The 22,889-nt window shown below is 34.6% G+C and overlaps 1 protein-coding gene across 4 annotated transcripts in view; it reads left to right on the forward strand.

Annotated features, from left to right (window-relative positions):
• AGO3 (argonaute RISC catalytic component 3) overlaps positions 1 to 22,889 on the forward strand; it is a 116,997-nt gene that overhangs the window by 67,860 nt on the left and 26,248 nt on the right. For all 4 annotated transcript variants that reach the window (XM_060089481.1, XM_060089482.1, XM_060089483.1 and 1 more), the window contains 7 exons: positions 2,961 to 3,095; positions 7,274 to 7,361; positions 7,488 to 7,635; positions 8,063 to 8,182; positions 10,490 to 10,612; positions 10,944 to 11,077; positions 13,842 to 14,026. In XM_060089481.1, coding sequence (XP_059945464.1) covers positions 2,961 to 3,095; positions 7,274 to 7,361; positions 7,488 to 7,635; positions 8,063 to 8,182; positions 10,490 to 10,612; positions 10,944 to 11,077; positions 13,842 to 14,026 — 933 coding nt within the window. The remainder of the gene's footprint in view (positions 1 to 2,960; positions 3,096 to 7,273; positions 7,362 to 7,487; positions 7,636 to 8,062; positions 8,183 to 10,489; positions 10,613 to 10,943; positions 11,078 to 13,841; positions 14,027 to 22,889) is intronic.

A 22,889-nucleotide genomic window follows, 5' to 3' on the forward strand; every position in this document is an offset into this window, starting at 1 on the left:
AGATCTCGATGAATGTTAGAGCAGACCTTATTCTTAAAAACTATCTTGGCTATTCTTGTTTCATTTCTCTTTCATGTTAATTTTAGTATCAGCTTCTTAAGTTCCAGAGGTCAAGGGGGTTATATCCTATTGGTATTTTGATTGAAATTGCCTTGAATTTGCAGATTAATTTCCAAATAATTTATACTAATAAGGTATATACTCCATTTATTTAGATTTTTTGTAGTAGTAAATATACCTATTACTTCTATAGGTCTTTTGCATCTTTTGTTCAGATTTTATCTCAAGTGTCTTATGTTTTTTTTGTTGTGATGTTAAGTGGTATCTTTTTAAAATTACATTTTAAGTTGGGTGCTAGTGTGTAAGAATGTAATTTTATTTTTATATGTTGATCTTAAATCTAGCAACCTTACTGAACTGTCTAATTCTATAATTTATCTATAGATTATTGGGTTTTCTCTCTAGACAGTCATATTGTGAAGAATAATAATTTTGTTTCTCCCTTTCCAATCTTCTTACCTTTTACTTCTCTTAGCTTGCATTCCTGTGCCAGCTAACACTTCCTATTAAATGAAGTTGAATTTACCATAGATTTTGGTGGATAACTTTTATCAAATTAAGGAAGCTCCTTTCTAGTCCTGGTACTGTGAGACTTCTAGTTATGGTGCTGAATTTTATCTAATGCTTTTTTGAGGGTAATTATCTGTAGAAATGATTGTATGTTTATTTCCTTTAGTGTGTTAATGTATATTTTGTTAATAGGTTTTAAAAATATTAAATGTAAATATTACTTTTTCAGTTAAACTCAGCTGATTTGTGAAAGGGAAAGAAGGAAAAAATGCATAAATATGTAAGTTTATAAAATGTTGAGGATTTAACCAAGGGATAGAGAGGCAGATCTTTGCTGATTGAAATTCATGCCTAATTCAACTGTACTCACTGATTTCATCCCATCTTTTGTAAGAGCTTTCCTTCACTAACTTTAATTTTTACCTCAGATGCCCACATTGCTGTGGGGAAGATGGTGAACAGTAATGATTAGAAGAAGAGTGGGATGAACACTAAGGAAAATTAATAGAATGTTAAACAGGATAAATAATGTTTGTTTAGTAGTTTCAACTCTGTGAGATAAGACACATTAGTTGTGAATGCTAGTATTATAATCAGTGAAGAAAATTTTCCTGTAGGATTAAAGGAAAGACAAAATAAGCATGTTAATTACCATGTATTTATTTTCCTTTATCCACTTTTTTTTTTAATTAACACAGAAGCAATATGTGCTTATTTGGTATGTGTCCTGCCAGCCTTGTTTTAATGTACAACAATATTCTCACATTTTTTAATAGAAGAATGTAATGTATACATTTTTTTAAAGTACTGTGGATTTGAATAAGATACCCAGAATGCTAATACAGTCTTACCAGTCTCTCTTTTTTTAGTTAGTTTGAAATTGTGGAGGTATTTCTAAAGTTTATTTGGATGGAAGTACAAAACCAACATAACTATCCATCATGAGGGACATGAAGTAGGTCCATGCAATGAGATATCCTGCAGCTGTGAAAAAGAATGATATAGTTGCATATTAGTACATATAGATCTATCTCTGAGATATATAATGAGAAAAAAGAAATCAAAGGCCAGAATAGTGTTTCTAATGTTTTATCATTTGTGTTCCTTTTCATTAAGAGGGGAAAGGAATATATATGCACTTAATTACCATGCACCCAAACTGCAGAATAAAAAGATCTCTAAGACACATTGTTAGTTTTAAAAATAATAACAAAAGAAGTCATAGCACGTCTATTATCTGATCTCATGTTAAAAAAGAAAGTTGTATTTGCATTTTTATCTCGAAGTGCATATTAAAAGAATAGGATATATACATACCTAAGTACTAATAATGGTTGCTTCTTAAAGATGCTTGGAGACCAGAAGTCTTTACTGCGCATATCTATATTGTTTAAATTTTTTAGGATGAGACTTCATTCATATATTATTTCTGTAATAAAGGAAAAAGTAATATGTGCTCACTATTAAAAAGTGAAGATTTAAAGATAAAGTCAAAAAGAAGAAAATAAAAAATATCTACAGTAGCCTTACTACCTGAGATAACTACTTAAAGCCTTGATAAATATCCTTCCAGAGATGAGGGACATTTTGTGGAAGACATTTAATCCTAAAGCAAGGAGAATAAGAGAAAGAGCACCACAGTAGACATGTTTTTAAATAAAAAAATAACATGATAGCATGTAGCTTATTGTCTGTCTTGGTTTTACTTTTCACTGTATCCCAGTGCCTTTATAGCACATAATAGCAGTCAGTAAGTATGTATTTAAGAAATGAGTGATGGTGGTCTACTAACTATTGGTGAAGCTCTTCTAGTTCCAAAACGCAAGATTAAGAAATCTACTTGTTGGCTCTTGGAAGACTGCTGGCTGTAGCTAGATAACATTGGGCAGATACACCTTACTGTTACTACCTGTAGCTTGGATTAGCATTAGTAACATTTAATACCATTGTCTTCTCAAATCTGTTCAAGACAGGGAGAGCTCTCGCTAGAATAGATAAGCAGTCTAGGGTGGCACAAAAAGCTTTGTTTAAGAAATAATACCTAACCTTTTCTTCTTTAAGGTGCTCTGGCCTTCTTTGTCCCCTTACAGACTTTGTTTCATAGCCAGAACACTGCTCTGTACATGTAGTAGGAAATGGAATGATTCAGTTACCCATGATAATAGATAGATTATAAACTGTAATATTAGGCTTTTCTGTTGTGCTTGTCTTCCAGTCAAACAGTTCAAGTTGAAACTGCTTAACTTTGGAAATATTTTTATATGTATATAGGTATACATAACAGGGTAATTTTAACTCTGTATTAGTTAATTATCATGGAGCCTGAGATCGAGTTTTTGGATTTTTTTAAAGGAAACATTAAGTTGTACTATTTGTGTTTTTCTTCTTAGTTTCTGCCACTGCCTTCTACAAAGCACAACCTGTAATTCAGTTCATGTGTGAAGTTCTTGACATTCATAATATTGATGAGCAGCCAAGACCTCTGACTGATTCTCATCGGGTAAAATTCACCAAAGAGATAAAAGGTGAGTTAATTAGCATTTGGAACAACTTAACTGTAAAATGCATGAATATAACAAACTTTCATTGAAATTTTTTAAGATATAAATCTGTTCATGTAACATCACCAGTAAAAATATGGGCTAATTATAAAATGTCACCTTAAATTCATTACCATAACATCTTAGGTAGTGTGTCAATGAAAGAAATACCAAGTAATGGAATTAATATTGATACCAGCTAATTTTTTGTCAGTACTTTCCCTTATTAGCTGAAGGTATAAGAGTATCTGTTAGGAAAATGCTTCTATGATACTGTTAAAAATAAGAAGCTTATTCCAAAAACATTGTCACTTCAGAACTGGAGCCATTCTTTGAACATATTCTATCGATAATATAATGACTTCTTTATTTTTCTGAAATGATAGCAGAATATTTTATTCCTTTGTAAATTTATGGATATGGGACTAGCCTGTTTCATGTGTTGTTCTAGAGTTGAAACTTAGTAATTTCATATACGTTATTCAGTTGACCATTGATCTTGACTACTTTATAGTTAGTAGCTAAAATGTATACAGTGGTGTTGCATCGTATGTATATTTTACTAATACAAATTCATCTCTACATGGTCTTCCAAAGAGAAAAATTAAAAATTAATTTCAGTTGTGTCCTAAAATTTATATTTTGTATATATTTATTGTTTATATAATTGTTGTTTTCTATATACATGTACACTTTTATGTGCAAACCCACACATGGTGTACTTTATCTGCAATTTAAGGGATTTTTCAACAGTAATTTTGATTATGTAAAATTCTTGCCTTGTTCATGACTTTAGAACCTAATCCTCATGTAAGATGTGACTCCACTGTATTTAGTTCTTTATTATTTAGACACAAAGAGAAATTAGATATTCTCTAATTAGAATGAATAGTATAAATTCTATTTAAACTAAATGTTAGATCTTAAATTGTCAGAAATAATTATGTCGTTTTATTTTAAGGTTTTACCTATTTGTTACAGGCAATTTTAGCTTGTGGTTTGAATGAAGCATTGAAGTTTGTTCTCTGAACATCTTTCAGTTCCCCCAATCAATTAGTATAGTTGAATACATCCTGCTTGCTCCAGTAATCATTTATTTTTTGCCATTTAGTAACCAGGAGAGAGATGGTCATTGTAATAAAACATTTAAAGGAAAATTCTTCCTGCTTTGAAAATAGGCATCCATTTATCTCAAGTTATTTAAGTGTCAGAATAAGAAAGTGTTATATATTCTTATATTGCAATCATACCATTGTCCTTTCATAATCTGTATTAACTGCACAGTTAGCATTGTTGGGAGGTAGTGCATTACCCACCATTAATATGTGATCATCTAAATGCCATGGTTTCCAGTGGAGTTGCTGCTTAGTTACCACCTCTGATATCATGAAGTCACTTACATTATTTTGCGGTAACTATGCAATCAACTCATATCACCACTCTATCACAGAAAATACAAGATGTACAGAACAAGGATTCAACTGCTGCCCGAAGAGCATGGACTCGATCTTAACTTCAACTGCTCAGGGGGCCAAAGAAATGACTGAAAAAATGACTAGAAAGCATTATAAAGTTGATGTTATAGTGAAGGTAAAGCCAAGTTTATAGGTTAAATATTTGATTTATTAAAGCCAAAAACATTTTTTGTTGGATGGAGGGTTTGGGGAGGGACCTGGGCAGAGAATTATCTAGTCCATTTTTTTAAATTTCAGCTTTTTGCTAACCCCTGGATTTGGATCTAATCCTTAGTCACTTATGACTGTAGATTTGGGGTAGAAAAATCTGAGTTGGATCTAACTGACATACTGATGATTTTTTCCTCCATTCAAAGTCAAGAAGGCTTTTTTTTTTAAAGAGGACTCTTTAAAGTACATCATGTATTCCTACCTCAATTACACAAGAGAATCAAAGTTACATGTTTTGTATTATGTATTTGGGTTTAATTTTTAGTTAGCATGAGGAATTTGATGAAAATTGTTAAATAGTGATACAAAGTGTGCTATAATGAATAGATTTCCTAGTACAATATTATTTGGTTCTAGTTGAACTTTTTCCTAAATATTTAATGGTAACTTTAGGGTGGTTTCTTTGTGTAGTAATTCATCACAGTTAAATAGCAGAAATATTGGAGGAAGTTTATGGTAAAAGTACCATATGTATGTAAGAGTATCTATTTTATTTTACTTTTTTATTAATTTTTATTGGAGTATAGTTGCTTTACATCAATTTTATTTTTGATAAAAACTTATTTAGTAGGCTTGTAGAACCTTACTGATAATTTTTTTTTAATTCAAGGGGAAGATTTGAAAACAAATTGCTAAGTGGTATAGATAACAGAAATTTGTTTTAAATTTTTCTATCGTGTTTTCCCCCTAAACAATATTTTTACATCTTGCTTTCTTCATATGTTGGTGTTTCCTTCTTAAAAGGCCTTCTCTTGGTAGTATTTTCTAGTCTTATTTATAGAGGCATAGTAAATGCTCTAATTGATCTGAAATTTTAGTTTTATAAAGGTAGTTACTAATAAAAACTATTTCTCACTGATTCAGTTAGGAGTAGTTCTTAAGAAAACCTCATACCAATCTGGTACAGTGACACTGTGTCCATTTAACATCTTAATTTATGCTGATATGTCATAAAATATTACTATGATTGAACTTTGTGTTTGGTTCTGCAGTTAGTAGATACGAAAATAAGTTATACTGTATCAGGGTTTCTCAACCTTGGCACTATTGATATTTTGGGCTGGATAATTCTTTGTTGTGGTTGGGGATGGGAGGTAGTGCTGTCCTGTGCATTGCAGTATAATTTAGCAGCAGCCCTGGATCCAAGCATTCCAAAATCTAGCATGTATTAGATGCCAGTAGCACCCCCAGTCATAACAATCAAAAATGTCTGCAGACATTACCAAACCTTCCCTGGAGGTCAGAGTCACCTCTGGTTGAGAACCTCTGCACTATAGGGTACACAGATATAAAAGGAAAATAATGCAAAAGTATAACCGTAAATACTATCAGGGAACTAAAAGTTGTCCTCCATCTACCCCTTTTTAGATTTTCCTCCTTCAGAGTATAGGCCTTAGAAATGGAGTTGCTTATCTGTGACCAGTAGCCACTGTATCTGTTTGTTAACTCTTCTCTAGATAGCTCCAAGAATATCCACTAGCCACATGTAGCTATTTAAATTTTAATTTATTAAAGTTAAATTAAAATTTTAGTTTTTTAGTCACACTAGCCACATTTCATGTGTGCAATAACATGTTGCTGGTGATTTTAGCACAGATGTAGAACAATCCATCGTCTCAGAAAATTCTTTTGTACACCACTGCATAGGAAAATTCATCCCAAAGAATTTCAGCCAGTGTTTTAAAAGCCCACAGCTTCACTTCCTAAAGCAGGCCTAGGATCTGCAAACCCCTAGGGTCCACAAATGGACATACAGATCCACGAACATCTAAAATCATATGCTAAATTAAGTGTATGTTGCATTTTTCTGAGAATTTATTGCTTTCATCAGATTCTCAAAGGGATCACTGATTCCATAAGAAGGTCTGGATTACCTGTTCTAGGAATTATTTTGGTTGCATTTGATTTCTAATAGTAGTAAAAGAACTGTATCACTATATTATCCTTCCAACGAAATCGTCACTCCACTTCTGTTAAAAGGGCCTGGGATTTTTTTTTTTTTTCCTTCCTGCTTTAAAATTCTTTGAAGGAGTTTCTTCTTCAGCTATATGAAATTATGATCTTCAGTCAGTATGTGATTACTGGGCAAATCAGATATCACATACTTTGAAGGTTATAGAATATCTTGAGAATTATCATAACTCCCTTTGCTCCTTCCTTTGACCAGCATAAAAACCTGCATTATAAGCAGGGTTTTTTTATTAATGGAGAACTTTATCCCTTGATAAACAGGCTTTGCAAATTTTATACTATTTTTTAATAGCTTGATAGAACAGGGAAAAGGTTTGGAGTTAGGTCTATCATGATTGTAACCATTGTTAACAATGTTATATATAAAATCCTTGGTTAATATCACATTGCCTGTATCACAGATTTTCTGTTTAGAATTTGAGCTTTTATAGTAGTGAACAGGCTTTATAGTTATAAATATTTTACATGTGACAGTTCTATAACCTCAGTTTTTCTTGTTGGGAACAGGTCTGAAGGTTGAAGTGACTCATTGTGGAACAATGAGACGGAAATACCGTGTTTGTAATGTAACAAGAAGGCCTGCCAGTCATCAAACGTAAGAAAAGCTGGTGTTTGTCAGAGCAGAGGTGATGTGAGGCAGCTTGCTCTAGTTAGTAGATTGGGAGTTTTGCTGGCTCATAATGAGATAAGAGTTGTTAATGTGTAATTTTTTTTTTTCCAGCTTTCCTTTACAGTTAGAAAATGGCCAAACTGTGGAGAGAACAGTAGCACAGTATTTCAGAGAAAAGTATACTCTTCAGCTGAAGTACCCACACCTTCCCTGTCTGCAAGTGGGGCAGGAGCAGAAACATACCTATCTGCCACTAGAAGTAATGTGTTTAGGCTGCTTATTAATATCCTCTTATTCATCGTTCTGTTGGGGTTTTTAATGACCTATAACTTACTTCATACTCTCACATTTATTTTGGAGACTGAACTGTTTTTAAATTTCCTTTTATTCTAAATTTTCAGCTATAAAATAATATGGGAAAAAATTCATCCACAGTCCTACCACTCTAAATGTAACCACTGTTAGCATTTTGGTGCACTTCTTTTCAGCCTTTTTATGCAGTGTACATTTTACCTAATTATAATCATACTGTAAAGCAGTATTGTTTACTGCTTTTTTACTTAACATGATATTAAATAGAAGTGGTTTAATGCAGTAGATATTAAAATTTAATCTCACATGTAATTGGCACTCAGAATTTTAAGAAAGATGTATATATCTAGTACAACACTTTTTTCCATTTGTAGGTCTGTAATATTGTGGCAGGGCAACGATGTATCAAGAAGCTAACGGACAATCAAACCTCCACTATGATCAAAGCAACAGCAAGATCTGCACCAGATAGACAAGAGGAAATTAGCAGATTGGTTAGTACTTAACCCTAGAAATGAAAATTAAAAACATATTAGGGTGAGCTCTAAAGAACCATGTCCTTATCAATTCATACCTTATTACCATTTCATGGGCTGTCAGAATTAAAAGAGATTATGGAAGTAATCTAGTGGTATTCTAGGGGTGAATCTTAGTGGGTTCTATGAAAAGGGTTAGATCCTTCTAATTTAACCCCAAGCTCTTTAATTAGATTCAGAACAGATACTCTCAAAACTAATGTTTCAGTTTAGCAAACTGGACCTTCATTACCTTCCACCTAGAAGAGGAAGAGAAAAGGAAAAAAAGTCAAAGTTTTATGACTAGCAATGGTGAGAGTCTTAGCACACAAAGTAGGATGGCTTAGCTCCATTGTAAACACTGGTAACTGTACAGGATGAATAAAGAAATATAAGACAGCTCCAGCCGTATGGGATCTCTAAGCTGTCTCCTTGTTCTAAATGGGGAGAAAAGAGACCTCAATATTTAAAACTGACGGAATTAAGACAAAATGAAAAATGAAGGCAACTGGATCTTATCTTACTCTCTTCTTGAATACCATGTAAATTGCCCAAGTGAAGAGAAAAAAATCTAGAAATAAGAACATTACCCCAAACAACTTAATAACACTTTCAGAAGCAGTTTTAGAGATTGTTGGAAAAGGGTTACAGAAGTGGCTCTTTCATTTTGTAAGGCAATTACCAAAAAAAAAAGAAGACCTTTTTTTCCATTATAGTTTGTAAAGAGTAAGTTATTACATGATATTTAATTAGGAAAATATAGGCTTGTTCTCATCATGGATTTTTCTCTGATCTCCCATGTCAAAATTTTAAAACCTTTAAGAGAGTAGAACCTCTCACTATCTCTATAAAATCTCAATAACTAGTTCTAACTCATTTATTACAGCTTTTTTGTTCAGAGAGATGATATTGTACAGTGATTGAAAACACAGGCTTTGGAATCTAACAGCTCTGGGTTCAAAGTCTAACTTCTTTACTCACTTACTGTTACTATTATTGTATTATTATAATTATAGCATCTGGTAGGCTGGTGCAGTGATTGAAAGTAGGAACTCTAGAATCAGAATGTACATGGTTTCAAATTATATATCACTTGCTTAGCTATATGGTTTTAGGCCAATCATTTAACTTTACTGAGCTTTAATTTTATCCTCTGTAAAATAAAGATTATAAAAGACTTACTTTATAGTCATAGGTTATTGTGAAAATTAATTATAAAACATTTAGCACCAAGCACATCACCTACCAACTCCTGGTAAATAGTAGTTGTTGTTACTGTTTGTAACCTTACAGAAAAAAATGGCATTTGAGCTTGAAGGAAAGATACATTAATTAGATGCATTAATTAGATGCCTAATTTAGAAAACAAATTTTCCTGCACATTGTGGGGAGATTCTTTTTACATATTTAGATTATATAGTGTTTTTTAATAGAGTGTTACTCAAAGAATTGAGCATTGCCTTTTTTTGTAACCTTGTTTGACCTTTATTCTGAGACTAAGTAAATATGTTTTGAAAAACACATTATAGCACACTATGAGCATGAATTACACTTTTGAGATTCAAGTCTACACTGAATTACAATAAATTCTTTATCTTTGCATGTATTGGTATATTACATAAAAATTATAATCTGTATCTCATACTGGCTTTCTTTTCTGTCTCAAGTGTATCTCTTATGTAAATTTTATAATGTGCTGTGTTTTATCTGAAAATATTCAAGGAGGTTTTGTATAACATAATCAATTAGTAAAAAAAAGCCTTAGGATTATTGATATTTGCTGTCGAGATCTACATAAAATAAATTTCAATAGTATATATCCAGATCCTCTAATTAGAAGTAATTAACCATTTTTAGGTCAGGTATTGGATTGGCCAAAAAGTTCATTCGGGTTTTTCCATAAGATATTAGGGAAAAACCCATAAGAACTTTTTGGCCAACCTTATATTTCTCTTGCAGTCTCTCAACCACCCTCCCAAAGTATATGAGGCTTAATCATATAAAGTTACCATTTTCATGAGTCTTAAATAGTTGAATTTTCTTATTATGCAACCTAATACATTTAAATGTTCTGTAAATTATCAGGAGGTTCACAGACTTCCTACAGTCCACTCATGATCTGTGGTCCCCAAGTTAAGATTCTCTGCTCTATAGTGAGGGTACCATTATCTACACCTGTCAGTATTATGAAACATTGTTGACACAGTGAAAAAAAAAGTTAGAGGGTTCTAAAGCAGGGAATTTGGGGGAATTTTGAAAGTAACTACAAACTTTTTCTGTTGTTAGGTAAGAAGTGCAAATTATGAAACAGATCCATTTGTTCAGGAGTTTCAATTTAAAGTTCGGGATGAAATGGCCCATGTAACCGGACGCGTACTTCCAGCACCTATGCTCCAGTATGGTGGCCGGGTAAAACCTCTTGATAGTTTTTAAATTATAATCATACAGTTTCTGTGTATGGAGAGAAGGGCTTCCTAGCTAAGTCTGGAATTTAAAAGTGTTTTATTGTTCCAACAATTTTTTTTGTTTGTTTCAAGATCAGTGTCTTTGCTTGAACTTAGTAGAACTTTTGTTTTTCTATGATAAAAATATAAAATATTGATTTAGAACGGCCTATTCCATGTAGAATGTCACATATATATCAGTTCAGCAATTTGAAATGTTTATTTTCAGCTCATTCAAATAAGTTATATATTAAATGATTGTTCATTTTTGCCTTATTATTTCTCTTTCTCTGTAGAATCGGACAGTAGCAACACCAAGCCACGGAGTATGGGACATGCGAGGGAAACAGTTCCACACAGGAGTTGAAATCAAAATGTGGGCTATAGCTTGTTTTGCCACACAGAGGCAGTGCAGAGAAGAAATATTGAAGTAAGGCTTGTCATTAGTTTCACTTTGGGACCATTTTGTATTTCAGTTTTAAATTACTCAGCTAATATTCTAAACAATGTTGCCTCAATATGAAGTATATTTAATCACTGAACCTTTAAAAATGTTTCTTCTCATTACTTTAATGAAGATTCCTGAATTTGTTGGTCATATCTAAGTCACTGATTCATTCTTACAAGCATCCTAATAGTCTAGCTTATGTGGTATAGCAGGAGTACCATTGGCTTTTGATGGCGAACAGATTAGATATAATTCTCAGGTTTGCCACTTCCTAGTCTTACTACCATGGATAATTTATTTAATCTCATTATGCTTCAGTTTCACCTTTTAAATATAGAGATAATAGTACCTATTTACTGAATGAGGATTAAATAACATCCTTATTTCTCAATTGAGTTCTTTGAAAGAGTCATTTAATTTCTCATTTTCACTTCCTTACTTTCCAAAATTTGACCTGCATCTCCACTACTTTTCCTCTTCTCCAGATTCTTTCCCTCAACAATCTTCTGTTTAAATTTAAAACAAACCCCCCCAAATCTTCATTTTTCATTTTACCTGACTTAAGGCTTCCAGGCTTCCATTCTGTCTCCTTCCTTGAAATCTTAGTGGTCTGCTGAAACTGGTTACTGGAAGATCTTCAGTATCTTTGTGCTTATCAATTCTAATGGTCTCTTCTCAGCCATTATTTTTCCTCAAAATTTGTGCAGCATTAGGTACAATTGACTACTTTCCTGACATTCTCTCCATTCTTGCCTTCCTGGTTTCTTTTTATCACTTTGGCTTCCTTTCTCCTCTACGCTCTCTCCTTTGGGACTCTCTAATCTTTGGGGCATTGGCAGTCTCAAGGGCTTCTGCTGTTACTCTTGTTTGAGGAGTTGTGCTACTGTGAAAAGAGCACCAGCTCCACTTGTGACTACCTCCACTCTAAAACTTTTAGGTTTCTGTTTGACAAAGAATAACATTAAAAATCAGTATAACATTTAAAAATTTTCATTTGCCTCTTAAGTCCTTTCTCCATTTTCATATATTCTGGACAAAGAAACTGAGTACTGTATGCCCTCTAACTGTCTGGTATTTTTTTCCATTTCCACTCATGCTGCTCTTTACTGAAAATGCCTCCTTCCTATCTCTACATTTCTAAATAATAGCCAGTCTTCTGTGATTTGTGATGCTGGAAATAACCCATAGTAGTAAACATAGTAGTTTATCAATATCCTCTCCATTTGTACTTATCACTTCCTGTATAAAATAGAATTATATTATAATTATCTGTGTAAGTTTCTTGTCTCCCCTCTGGAATCTAATTTCCCTAAGAAAATGATTATGGTCTAATTTAAGTCTCCACTAACAGATCCTATAAAATATGCCCATAATGAATAGTTCTTGAGCGACGTAGAGACCAGTTTACCCCAGGTCAATTCAGAATTTGCCTCCTTCATGTGAGAAAAATTATTTTCTATTTAATTCTGTTCACTCCTTTTTATTAGCTCCAAATCTTATGTCTTAAGGTTCACTTAGTATATTTTTTTTAGTATAGTTTTTATCCCCTGGCTTTCAAGTAAAATGTCATGAGGACAGTTAAGGACAATGCTGCTGTTATCTTACTTGACCGCCAGAGACCAAGGAAAACACCTCCAACTGTTTTTCAAGCTTCGAGTTATTCTTTTCATTTTACATTTGTTATTCATGGCTTGATAGAAGTCTCATAATCATTGGGCTTATGGCTCTTGTTCAGGCTAACTGAAAATATTCAACTTCATACTTTCTTGAATTAAATACTAATAAGGAAAAGGAGAAGGAATTCCTACAAACTCCATCTCTGTCCTGAGGGAATCAGTGTTTTTGAGCAAAGATCACTCAGATCCTTGACTTAGGACCGTATTTGTTTTAAAAACAAGTAAAGTGATTGTTAAACCCCAACATTATTACTTATTTATCCTAGGCTAAGTGCAGAATTTTGTTTAAATAAGAAATTATTAGTCTTTTGTTTTTTCAGTGTGGATAAAAGTACATTAAAGTGCTGTCTGCCTCATTTCTTTTTAAATGTTTTCTTGTTTTTTTTAATCTTTTCTGAGGACAGAATCTTTCCTGCTATCCTAGTGTCAGATATGTATTATTGTAGAAAGAAATTCTGGACTAGCTCATAGTTCTTACTCTTGCCATTTGTCTAATAAGCATTTGACCTTGGTCAAATACTTAATGTCCCTGAAACTGTTTCCTGATTTATAAAATGGCAGTAATACCTTACCTACCACTTATGAATCTTGTCAGGATCAAATAGAAAATGTATAATAGCTTAAATTTATCAAGCTTTTATACCATGTCTTGGGCAATGTGCTAAGTGCTTCACATGTATTATCTCATTTAATCTTCACACCAACCCTATATTGAAAGTGGTCATTTTACAGATGAGAGAAACTGAAAAAATTTGCCTGAAATTCCATAGCTAGTAAGTAACAGAACTAGAACTGGAACCTGTAGAGCTGAGCTCTTAACCAGCACACTCTACTACTAATGTCCTTTGTGAACTACAAAATGCCACATAACTGTACAGTAGTGTCCTTAGTTTGCAAAATAGATTTCTGACCAACCATTGCCCTTAACATCAGTAGTCTGGTGACCTCTTCTTATACGGAGCACACAAATCTTTGCTTCATTCTCCATTCCCTTCCCAAACTTCCCATTACTACTTTGTAGGTGTTGCTGACTAGACAAAGGTTTTATTTTTAGTGATTTCTCCTTCTAGGGGTTTCACGGACCAGCTGCGTAAGATTTCTAAAGATGCAGGGATGCCCATCCAGGGCCAGCCTTGCTTCTGCAAATACGCGCAGGGGGCAGACAGCGTGGAGCCCATGTTCCGGCATCTCAAGAACACGTACTCTGGGCTACAGCTCATTATTGTCATCCTGCCAGGGAAGACACCAGTGTATGGTAAGGATATTGTATTAAGATTGCATTTTTCCTCAAGCACTCAGTCTTCCTTTTAGGGACTTACCTGGCAGTCCAGTGGTTAAGACTCCGCGCTCCCAATGCAGAGGGTATGGGTTCAGTCCCTGGTTGGGGATCTAAGATCCTGCTTACCACACGGCATGGCCAAGAAAAAAATATTCCTTTTAGAATTATGCTAACACATATCCTAAAACTATCAAACATTAAAATATATTTTATAGCTATAGTATTTAAAAACATGTATTGTTACTATAAAAAGACAAATCTGGAGAGCAAACTAAATAGTCTGAGACCCTGTGAAAAGAATTTCAGTAAAGGAAGCTTTACAAAACAATGATTAAAAGAAGAATTATTTATTAAAAATGTCATTGAGATAACTTGAGTATCAGTATAATGTAGCAGTTAAAAGCACAGGCTCTGGAGTCAGACTATGCTGCTTAATACCCAGGTTTTGCCAGGTATACTACCTGTGTGATACTACCTGAATTACTTAACCACACAAAGCCTGAGTTTCCTCATCTATGAAATTGGGATACTACAAATACCTAACCCATAGAAGGTAGTTGTAAGGATTAAATAAATTTACATATGTAAACTGGGTCTATGATAGCACCTGTCATGTAGTGAATGCTCAATAAATGTTAGCTATTATTATTGTAAATAAATTAAAGTTTATGAGATTAATATGTTAAGTATAAATCATTGAAACATGGAAAAACACAAAGAAAGTATAATTTTCAAACTACTGAATGGAGTATAATTATTTAAGCTTAAAATGATAGAATTCACATAAGAAAATTGTTAGATTTGACTGCATAAAAGTTAAATTTTCCATACATCACAGGTGGCTAACTAAAATTGAAAGGAAACCATAGAACGTGAAAAATATTTGCAGCAAATGGAGACAGCAAAGGGCTAGTTTATTATTAGTTAAAATATCCATATGGATCTGTTATTGCATTCAAAGGAAAAAATTTTTATATTCCCCTACATTAATGAGCAAAGAATATAAACCAAAATTTCTCAAGAAAAAACAAGTAAATATTTGAGAAAATGTTGGTTTTCACCGATAAAGAAAAGTACAAATTAATAAAAGGAAAATTTTTATGCTACTAAATTAGCAAATATATTTAAATACTGTACTACCTAGTGATTGTGAGTATGCAGTGAATCTTGTATTTTAATATATTGCTGATGGCATTATAAATTGATAATATCCTTTCATCGAAAGTATAAAAATGTGCTTGTAGTCAACAGTTCAGTATTTCCCATTCCAAAAATATGTTCAAAGAAAATAATTCATAATGTAGAAAAATCTCTATGTACAAGATTTTCATAATGATATCTGTGACATTGAAAAACTACTAAGAACTGGTTTTAAACAGTGAGTAAGTGGTATGTTGGTGAAATAATATGCAGTGATTAAAAATGATGGTTATAAAATTCAAAAGATATTTTTTAAGTTGTGATAAAATACAGAATGTGTTAAACTCAAAGAATTTGTAAATCAAGGTAAGAACAAACAACTGAAAAAGACAAAGGACGTAAAAAAGAAATGCAAATGGTCAATTATCAATGAAAAGATGCTGAGCCTCATTAGTCATTAAAGAAATATGAACTAGAACAAATTATTTTTCACCAACAATGATAATACCCATTTTTGGCAAAGGCATGAATAAATATACATTCTCATACACTGTTGATGGGAGAGAAAGTTGATATTACCATAGCCTCCAAGCTGATATTCTTGCCTTCATTCCCTCTAGTTCACTTTCAGTCCGTTTTCTACACTGCTTCACTCAGTGATTCAGTGAGTGATTTTTCTAATAGATTTTATTTTTTAGAACAGTTTTAGGTTTACAGAAAAATTGAGCAGATAGTATAGAGAGTTCCTATATGCCTTCCTTGCCCTGTACACAGATTTCCCTATTTTTAACATTTTGTATTAGAGTGGTACATTTAATGAACCAGTATTGATAAATTATTATTAACATATTATCCACAGTTTACATTAAAGTTTACTCTTTATGTGTACAGGTCTATGGGTTTTGACAAATCCATAATGTCACGTATCTACTATGACAGTATCAAAGAATAGTTTCACTGCTCTAAAAATCCCCTGTGGTCCACTTACTCATCTCTCCCTCCATCTCCTCAAACCCCTGACAACCACTGGGCTTTTTATGTCTCTACAGTTTTGCCTTTTCTAAAATGTTATATAGTTGGAGTCATATGGTATGTCCCCTTTTCTGATTGGCCACTTTCAGTTAACAATATTTAAGATTCCACCATGTCTTTTTGTGGCTTGATAAAGTCATTTCTTTTTAATGCTGAATAATATTTAATATTGCATTGTGTGGTTGTACTACAGTTTGTTATACATGTACCTGTTGAGGGACATCTTGATTGCTTCCAGTTTGGGGCATTTATGTATAATACTGCTCAAACATTCATGTGCAGGTTTTTGTGTGGACATAAGTTTCTAACTCAATTTGGTATGTAACCAGGAGCACAACTGCTATATCAAATGATAAGACTGCCAAAAAGTGACTGTACCATTTTGTATTCCCATCAGCAGTGAATGAGAGTGCCTGTCGCTCTACATCCTCTTCAGCATTTGGTATTGTCAGTTTTTTGGATTTTAGCAATTCTAATAGGCATGTAGTAGTATTTTATTGTAATTTTAATTTGCAGTTCGTTAATAACACAATATTGAGCACGGGACTTCCCTGGCAGTCCAGTGGTTAAGACTCCGTGCTTCCACTGCAGAGGGCATGGGTTCAGTCCCTAGTTGGGGAACTGAGATCCTGCATACTGCGTGGCTTGGCCAAAAAAATAGAGGGAGAGAGAGGGAGAGAGAGAGCACCTTTTCATGTGCTTATTTGCCATCTGTATATCTTTGATGAAATGTCTGTTCCAATCTTTTGCTCATTTTTTAATTGATGTGTTTGTTTTCTTATTGTTCAGTTTTAAGAATTCTTTGTATGTTTGGATACATGTGTTTTATCAGATACTTATTTTGCAAATAATTTTCTCCTAGGCTGTGGCTTGTCTTCTCTTAAGTGTCTTTCATAGAGCACAAGTTTTAAATTTTAATGAAGTCCAAATTTTAATAAAGTCATCAATTTTTTTCTTTCACAGCTCATTTTTGGTGTTATAGTCTAAGTTTTATACTGTGTTATCTTCTAGTAGTTTTATAGTTTTCTTTTTTACATATAGGTTTATAATCCATTTTGACTTAACTTCTGTGAAAGGTGTAAGGTCTGTATCTAGACTGTTTTGTTTTCTTTTTTTTTTTTTTTTTTTTGCATGTGGATTCCAATTGTTTCAGCACCATTTGTTGGAAAGATTCTCTTTCTCCATGAAATTGCCTTTGCTACTTTGTGAATGATTGACTATATTTGTGTCAGTCTATATCTGGACTCTTTATTTTGTTTCATTGGTCTGTATGTCCATTCATTTGCTAAAACCACACTGTCTTGATTAATTTAGCTTTGTGATAAGTCTTGAAGTCAGATGATGTCAGTTCTCTGACGTTGTTCTTCTTCTTCCCTGTTGTATTAGCTAATAGGTCTTTTGCCTATCTATATAAACTTTAGAATCAGTTTGTCAGTATCACAAAATAACTTGCTGAGACTTTTGTTGGGATTACATTGAATCTATAGATCAAGCTGGGAAGAATTGACATCTTAATGTTAAGTCTTCTATCCTTGAACATGGAATATCTCTTTGTTCAGAGCTTCTTTGATTTCTTTTATCAGAGTTTTATAGTTTTCCTCATTTAGATTTATATCTAAGTATATTGTTTTTTTCTTTTTCTACTATAAATGGTATTGTGTTTTTAATTTTAAATTCTAGTTGTTCATTTTTAGTATTTAGGAATGCAGTTGATTTTTGTATATTTATTTTGTATCCTGAAACCTTGCTGTAGTCACTTATTAGTTCCAGGAAGCTTTTGTCAATTTTGGGGGGTTTTCTGAGTAGGCAGTCATGTTCTCTATGAACAAAGACAGTTTTATTTTTTCCTTCCTAGTCTGTATACTTTTATATACTTTTCCTTGCATTAGCTAGGAATTCCAATACGATGTTGAATAGCAGTGGTGAGAGGAGACATTCTTGCATTGTTCCTGACTTTAGGGGGAAAACATCTAGTTTCTCAGCAGTAAACATGATGTTAGCTATAAGCTTTCTATAATTGTTATTTATCAAGTTGAGGAAGTTCCCCTCCAGTCCTAGTTTTTTTTTTGGTTTTTTTTGTGTGTGTGGTACGCAGGCCTCTCACTGTTGTGGCCTCTCCCATTGCGGAGCACAGGCTCCGGACGCGCAGGCTCAGCGGCCATGGCTCACGGGCCCAGCCGCTCCACGGCATGTGGGATCTTCCCGGACAGGGGCACGAACCCATGTCCCCTGCATCAGGAGGCAGACTCTCAACCACTGCACCACCAGGGAAGCCCTCCAGTCCTAGTTTTGCTGAGAGTTTTTATTATGAATGGATGATGGAGTTTGCAAAATGTTCTTTTCTGCATCTGTTGATATGATCATATGATTTTTCTTCTTTTTTTTTCTCTTCATGTGATTAATTACTTTAATTGATTTTCGAAATGTTGAACCCAGCCTTGCGTGCCTGGGATAAATCCCACTTGGGGATGGTATGTAATTCTTACACATTGTTGGATTCAATTTGCTAATATTTTGTTGAAGATTTTGCATCTGTGTTCATGAGAGATATTGATCTGTAGTTTTCCTTTCTTGTAATGTCTTTTTCTGGTTTGGGTATTAGGGTATTTTGGCCTCAGAATCATGAGTATTTCCTCTGCTTCTGTTTTCTGGAAGAGATTGCAGAGAATTGGTATCATTTGTTCCTTGAATGTTTGGTAGAATTCGCCAGTGAAACCATCTGGGCCTGGTACTTTCTTTTTTTGGAAAGTTGTTAATTATTGATTCAGTTTTTTTAATAGGTACACATCTATTCAGATTATCTGTTTCTTCTGTGTGAGATTTGGTAGTGTCATTCAAGGAATTGGTCCACTTCATGTAAGTTAACAAATTTGTGGGCCTAAAGTTTTTCATAGTATTCTTTTATTATCCTTTAAATGTCCTTGGGGCCAATGACCCTTTTTTCATTTCTGATATTAATAATTTGTGTTGTCTGTTTTTTTTCTTGATTAGTCTGGCTAGAGGTTTATGAATTTCTTTGATCTTTTCAAAGAACTAGCTTTTTCGTTTCCTTCATTTTCCTCTGTTGATTTCTTATTTTCAATTTCATTGATTTCTGCTCTAATTAAGATTTTTTTCCTTCTGCTTGTTCTAGGCCTATATTGTTCTTCTTTATCGTTCTAAGGTAGAAACATAGATTATTGATTTTAGATCTTTCTTCTCTGCACTCAGTGCCATAAATTTGTCTCTTAAGTACTGCTTTCACTGCATCACACTAATTTTGGTAAGTTGTATTTCATTTTCATTTAGTTCAAAATATTTTTAAATTTCTCAAGACTTCTTCTTTAATCCACGTCTCATAGAATTACATTGTTTAATATATAGATATTTTGGAATTTCCTGGCTATCTTTCCATTATTGATTTCTAGTTTAATTCCACTGTGGTCTGGGACCATACTTTGTATGATTTCTGTTCTTTCATATTTGTTAAGGTGTGTTTTAGGACCATAATGTGGTCTTCCTTAATGAATGTTCTATGTGAGCTTGAGAAGAATGTGTATTCTGCTGTTATTGAGTGAAGTATTTTATAAATGACTCTTAGAATCAGTTGATTGATGGTACTGTTCAAGTCAGCTATTGAATATATACTTATCTTCTGCCTGCTGGATCTGTCAGTTACTGATGAAAGTGCATTGAAGTCTCCACTATAATAGTGGATTTGTTTGTTTCTCCTTGCAATTCTATCAGTTTTTGCCTCACTTATTTTGGCATTCTTTTCTTAGCTGCATACATGTTAAAGATTGTCCTGTCTTCTTGAAGAATTGACCCTTTTATTATTATGTAATACCCCTCTTTATCCCTGATAATCTTCCTAGTTCTGAAATATACTTTGTGTGAAAAAATACAGCGACTTCAGTTTTCTTTTTATTGGTGTTAGCATGGTATATCTTTCTGTATCACTTTATTTTAGAATTGGTTTCTTGTAGGCAATATGTAGTTTGGGTCTTTTTTTTTTTTTTTTTTTTTTTTGGTTGTGGTGGGTCTTAGTTGCAGCAGGCAGACTCCTTAGTTGTGGCACTCAGGCTCCTTAGTTGTGGCATGTGAACTCTTGTTGCAGCATGCGTGTGGGATCTAGTTCCCTGACCAGGGATCGAACCCAGGCCCCCTGCATTGGGAGCGTGGAGTCTTAACCACTGCGCCACCAGGGAAGTCCCTGGGTCTTATATTTTATCTTCCCCTCTTTTTCTCCATTTTATGGGTTTTTTAAAATAAATTTATTTATTTTATTTATTTATTTTTGGCTGCATTGGGTCTGCATTGCTGCACGTGGGCTTTCTCTAGTTGTGGCGAGCGGGGCTACTCTTTGTTGCGGTGCGCAGGCTTCTCATTGCGGTGGCTTCTCTTGTTGTGGAGCACAGGCTCTAGGCGCACAGGCTTCGGTAGTTGTAGCACGCAGGCTCAGTAGTTGTGGCTCGCAGGCTCTAGAGTGCAGGCCCAGCAGTTATGGCGCACAGGCTTAGTTGCTCCATGACATGTGAGATCTTCCTGGACCAGGGCTCAAACCCATGTCCCCTGCATTGGCAAGTGGATTCTTAACCACTGCGCCACCAGGGAAGCCCCTCCATTTTATGGTTTTAAATGAGCGTTTTATATTATTCCATTTTCTCTCTTACATCAATTATACTTTTTTTTTTTTTTACTTTTAATGGTTTCCCTAGAGTTTGCAGTATACATTTAGAACTAATCTGAGTTCGCTTTTGATAATTCTGTACCACTTCACAGATAGTGTAGATACCTTATAACAAAGTATTCCCAATTCCTCCCTCCCCCTTACAGTATTGCTGTCATTCATTTCACCTATCCGTAAGTTGTAACCACACAATATATTGTTGCTATTATTATTTTGAACAGTATCTCTTAGTTCAGTTAAGAATAAGAAAGTAAAAGATTTTATTTTACTTTTATTTATTCCTTCTCTGACCTTTTTTTATATATAGATCTGGACTTCCGACCTGTATACTTTTCCTTCTTTCTGAAAAACATCTTTTATCATTTATTTCAAGGCAAGTCTACTGTCAACAGATTCCCTTAGTTTTTATTTGTCATATTTCCCCTTCACTTTTTAAAAAATTATTTGCTTATGTTTACTTGTAAATCAAATTATCTACTCACATAGTTTCAAGTGTTAAATCATTCTGGAATTCTTATTTTCAAAAACAGCACCTTTGGGCTTCCCTGGTGGCGCAGTGGTTGAGAGTCCGCCTGCTGATGCAGGGGACACGGGTTCGTGCCCTGGTCTGGGAAGATCCCACATGCCGTGGAGCGGCTGGGCCCGTGAGCCATGGCCGCTGAGCCTGCGCGTCTGGAGCCTGTGCTCCGCAACGGGAGAGGCCACAACAGTGAGAGGCCCGCGTACTGCAAAAAAAAAAAAAAAACGCAGCACCTTTATAGCTGTCATCCCATTTGTTTTTTTCATAGAAAAACTCTTTCATCATCTGCCACTTCTTAAATTTCATTTTTGTTTATTGAGTGCTGCTGCCTGTATTTCAGTTTCTTCTGTAGTCCTGCCCTGTTTTGCCAGAGCCCTGAGACCTCTACATTTGTCTCATGTTGGTGTAGGTGATACCTTCTATAAATGTCACTTGGTGTCAATTTTTTTTTTTTTTTGGCCACGCTGCGTGGCTTGCGGGCTTTTAGTTCCCCCACCAGGAATCGAACCCCTTGCAGTGGAAGCTCAGCGTCTTCACCACTGGACCACCAGGGAAGTCCCAGGTGCCAAATTTTGATTGTAGTTTTCATTCCTTCTGAGGTACTGTTTTCACAGGAGTGTACACTGCTGACAGGAATGCAAAATGGTGCAGACTCTGTACCATTTTTTTTTTTTTTTTTTTTTTTTTGCGGTACGAGAGCCTCTCACTGCTGTGGCCTCTCCCGTTGCGGAGCACAGGCTCCAGACGCGCAGGCTCAGCGGCCATGGCTCACGGGCCCAGCCGCTCCGCGGCATGTGGGATCTTCCCAGACCAGGGCACAAACCCATGTCCCCTGCATCGGCAGGCGGACTCTCAACCACTGCGCCACGAGGGAAGCCCCTGAATTAACTATTTTTAAACAAGTTTTTTCTGTATATGTGTGATAAAATATACATAACATAAAATTTACCATTTTAACCACCTTAAAGTACACAATTCACTGGCATTAAGTATATTCACAGCATTGTGCAGCCATAACTACTGTCCACTTCCAGAACTTTTTTTTTTTTTTTTTTTTTTTGCGGTATGCGGGCCTCTCACTGTTGTGGCCTCCCCCGTTGCGGAGCACAGGCTCCGGACGCGCAGGCTCTGGACGCGCAGGCTCAGCGGCCATGGCTCACGGGCCCAGCCGCTCCGCGGCATATGGGATCCTCCCAGACCGGGGCACGAACCCGTATCCCCTGCATCGGCAGGCGGACTCTCAACCACTTGCGCCACCAGGGAGGCCCCCGCTTCCAGAACTTTTTCATCATCTCAAACAGAAACTCTGTACCCATTAAATAGTAACACCCCATTCCCCTACCCACCAACACCTAGTAGCCTCTATTCTACTTTCTGTCTCTATGAATTTACCTATTCTAATAACTTATATAAATGGAATCATACAATACTTATCCCTTTGTTTCTGGCTTATTTCACTTAGGGTAATGTCCTCAAGG

Source organism: Mesoplodon densirostris, chromosome 2, assembly GCF_025265405.1.
Source record: "Mesoplodon densirostris isolate mMesDen1 chromosome 2, mMesDen1 primary haplotype, whole genome shotgun sequence".
Taxonomy (NCBI): domain Eukaryota; kingdom Metazoa; phylum Chordata; class Mammalia; order Artiodactyla; family Ziphiidae; genus Mesoplodon; species Mesoplodon densirostris.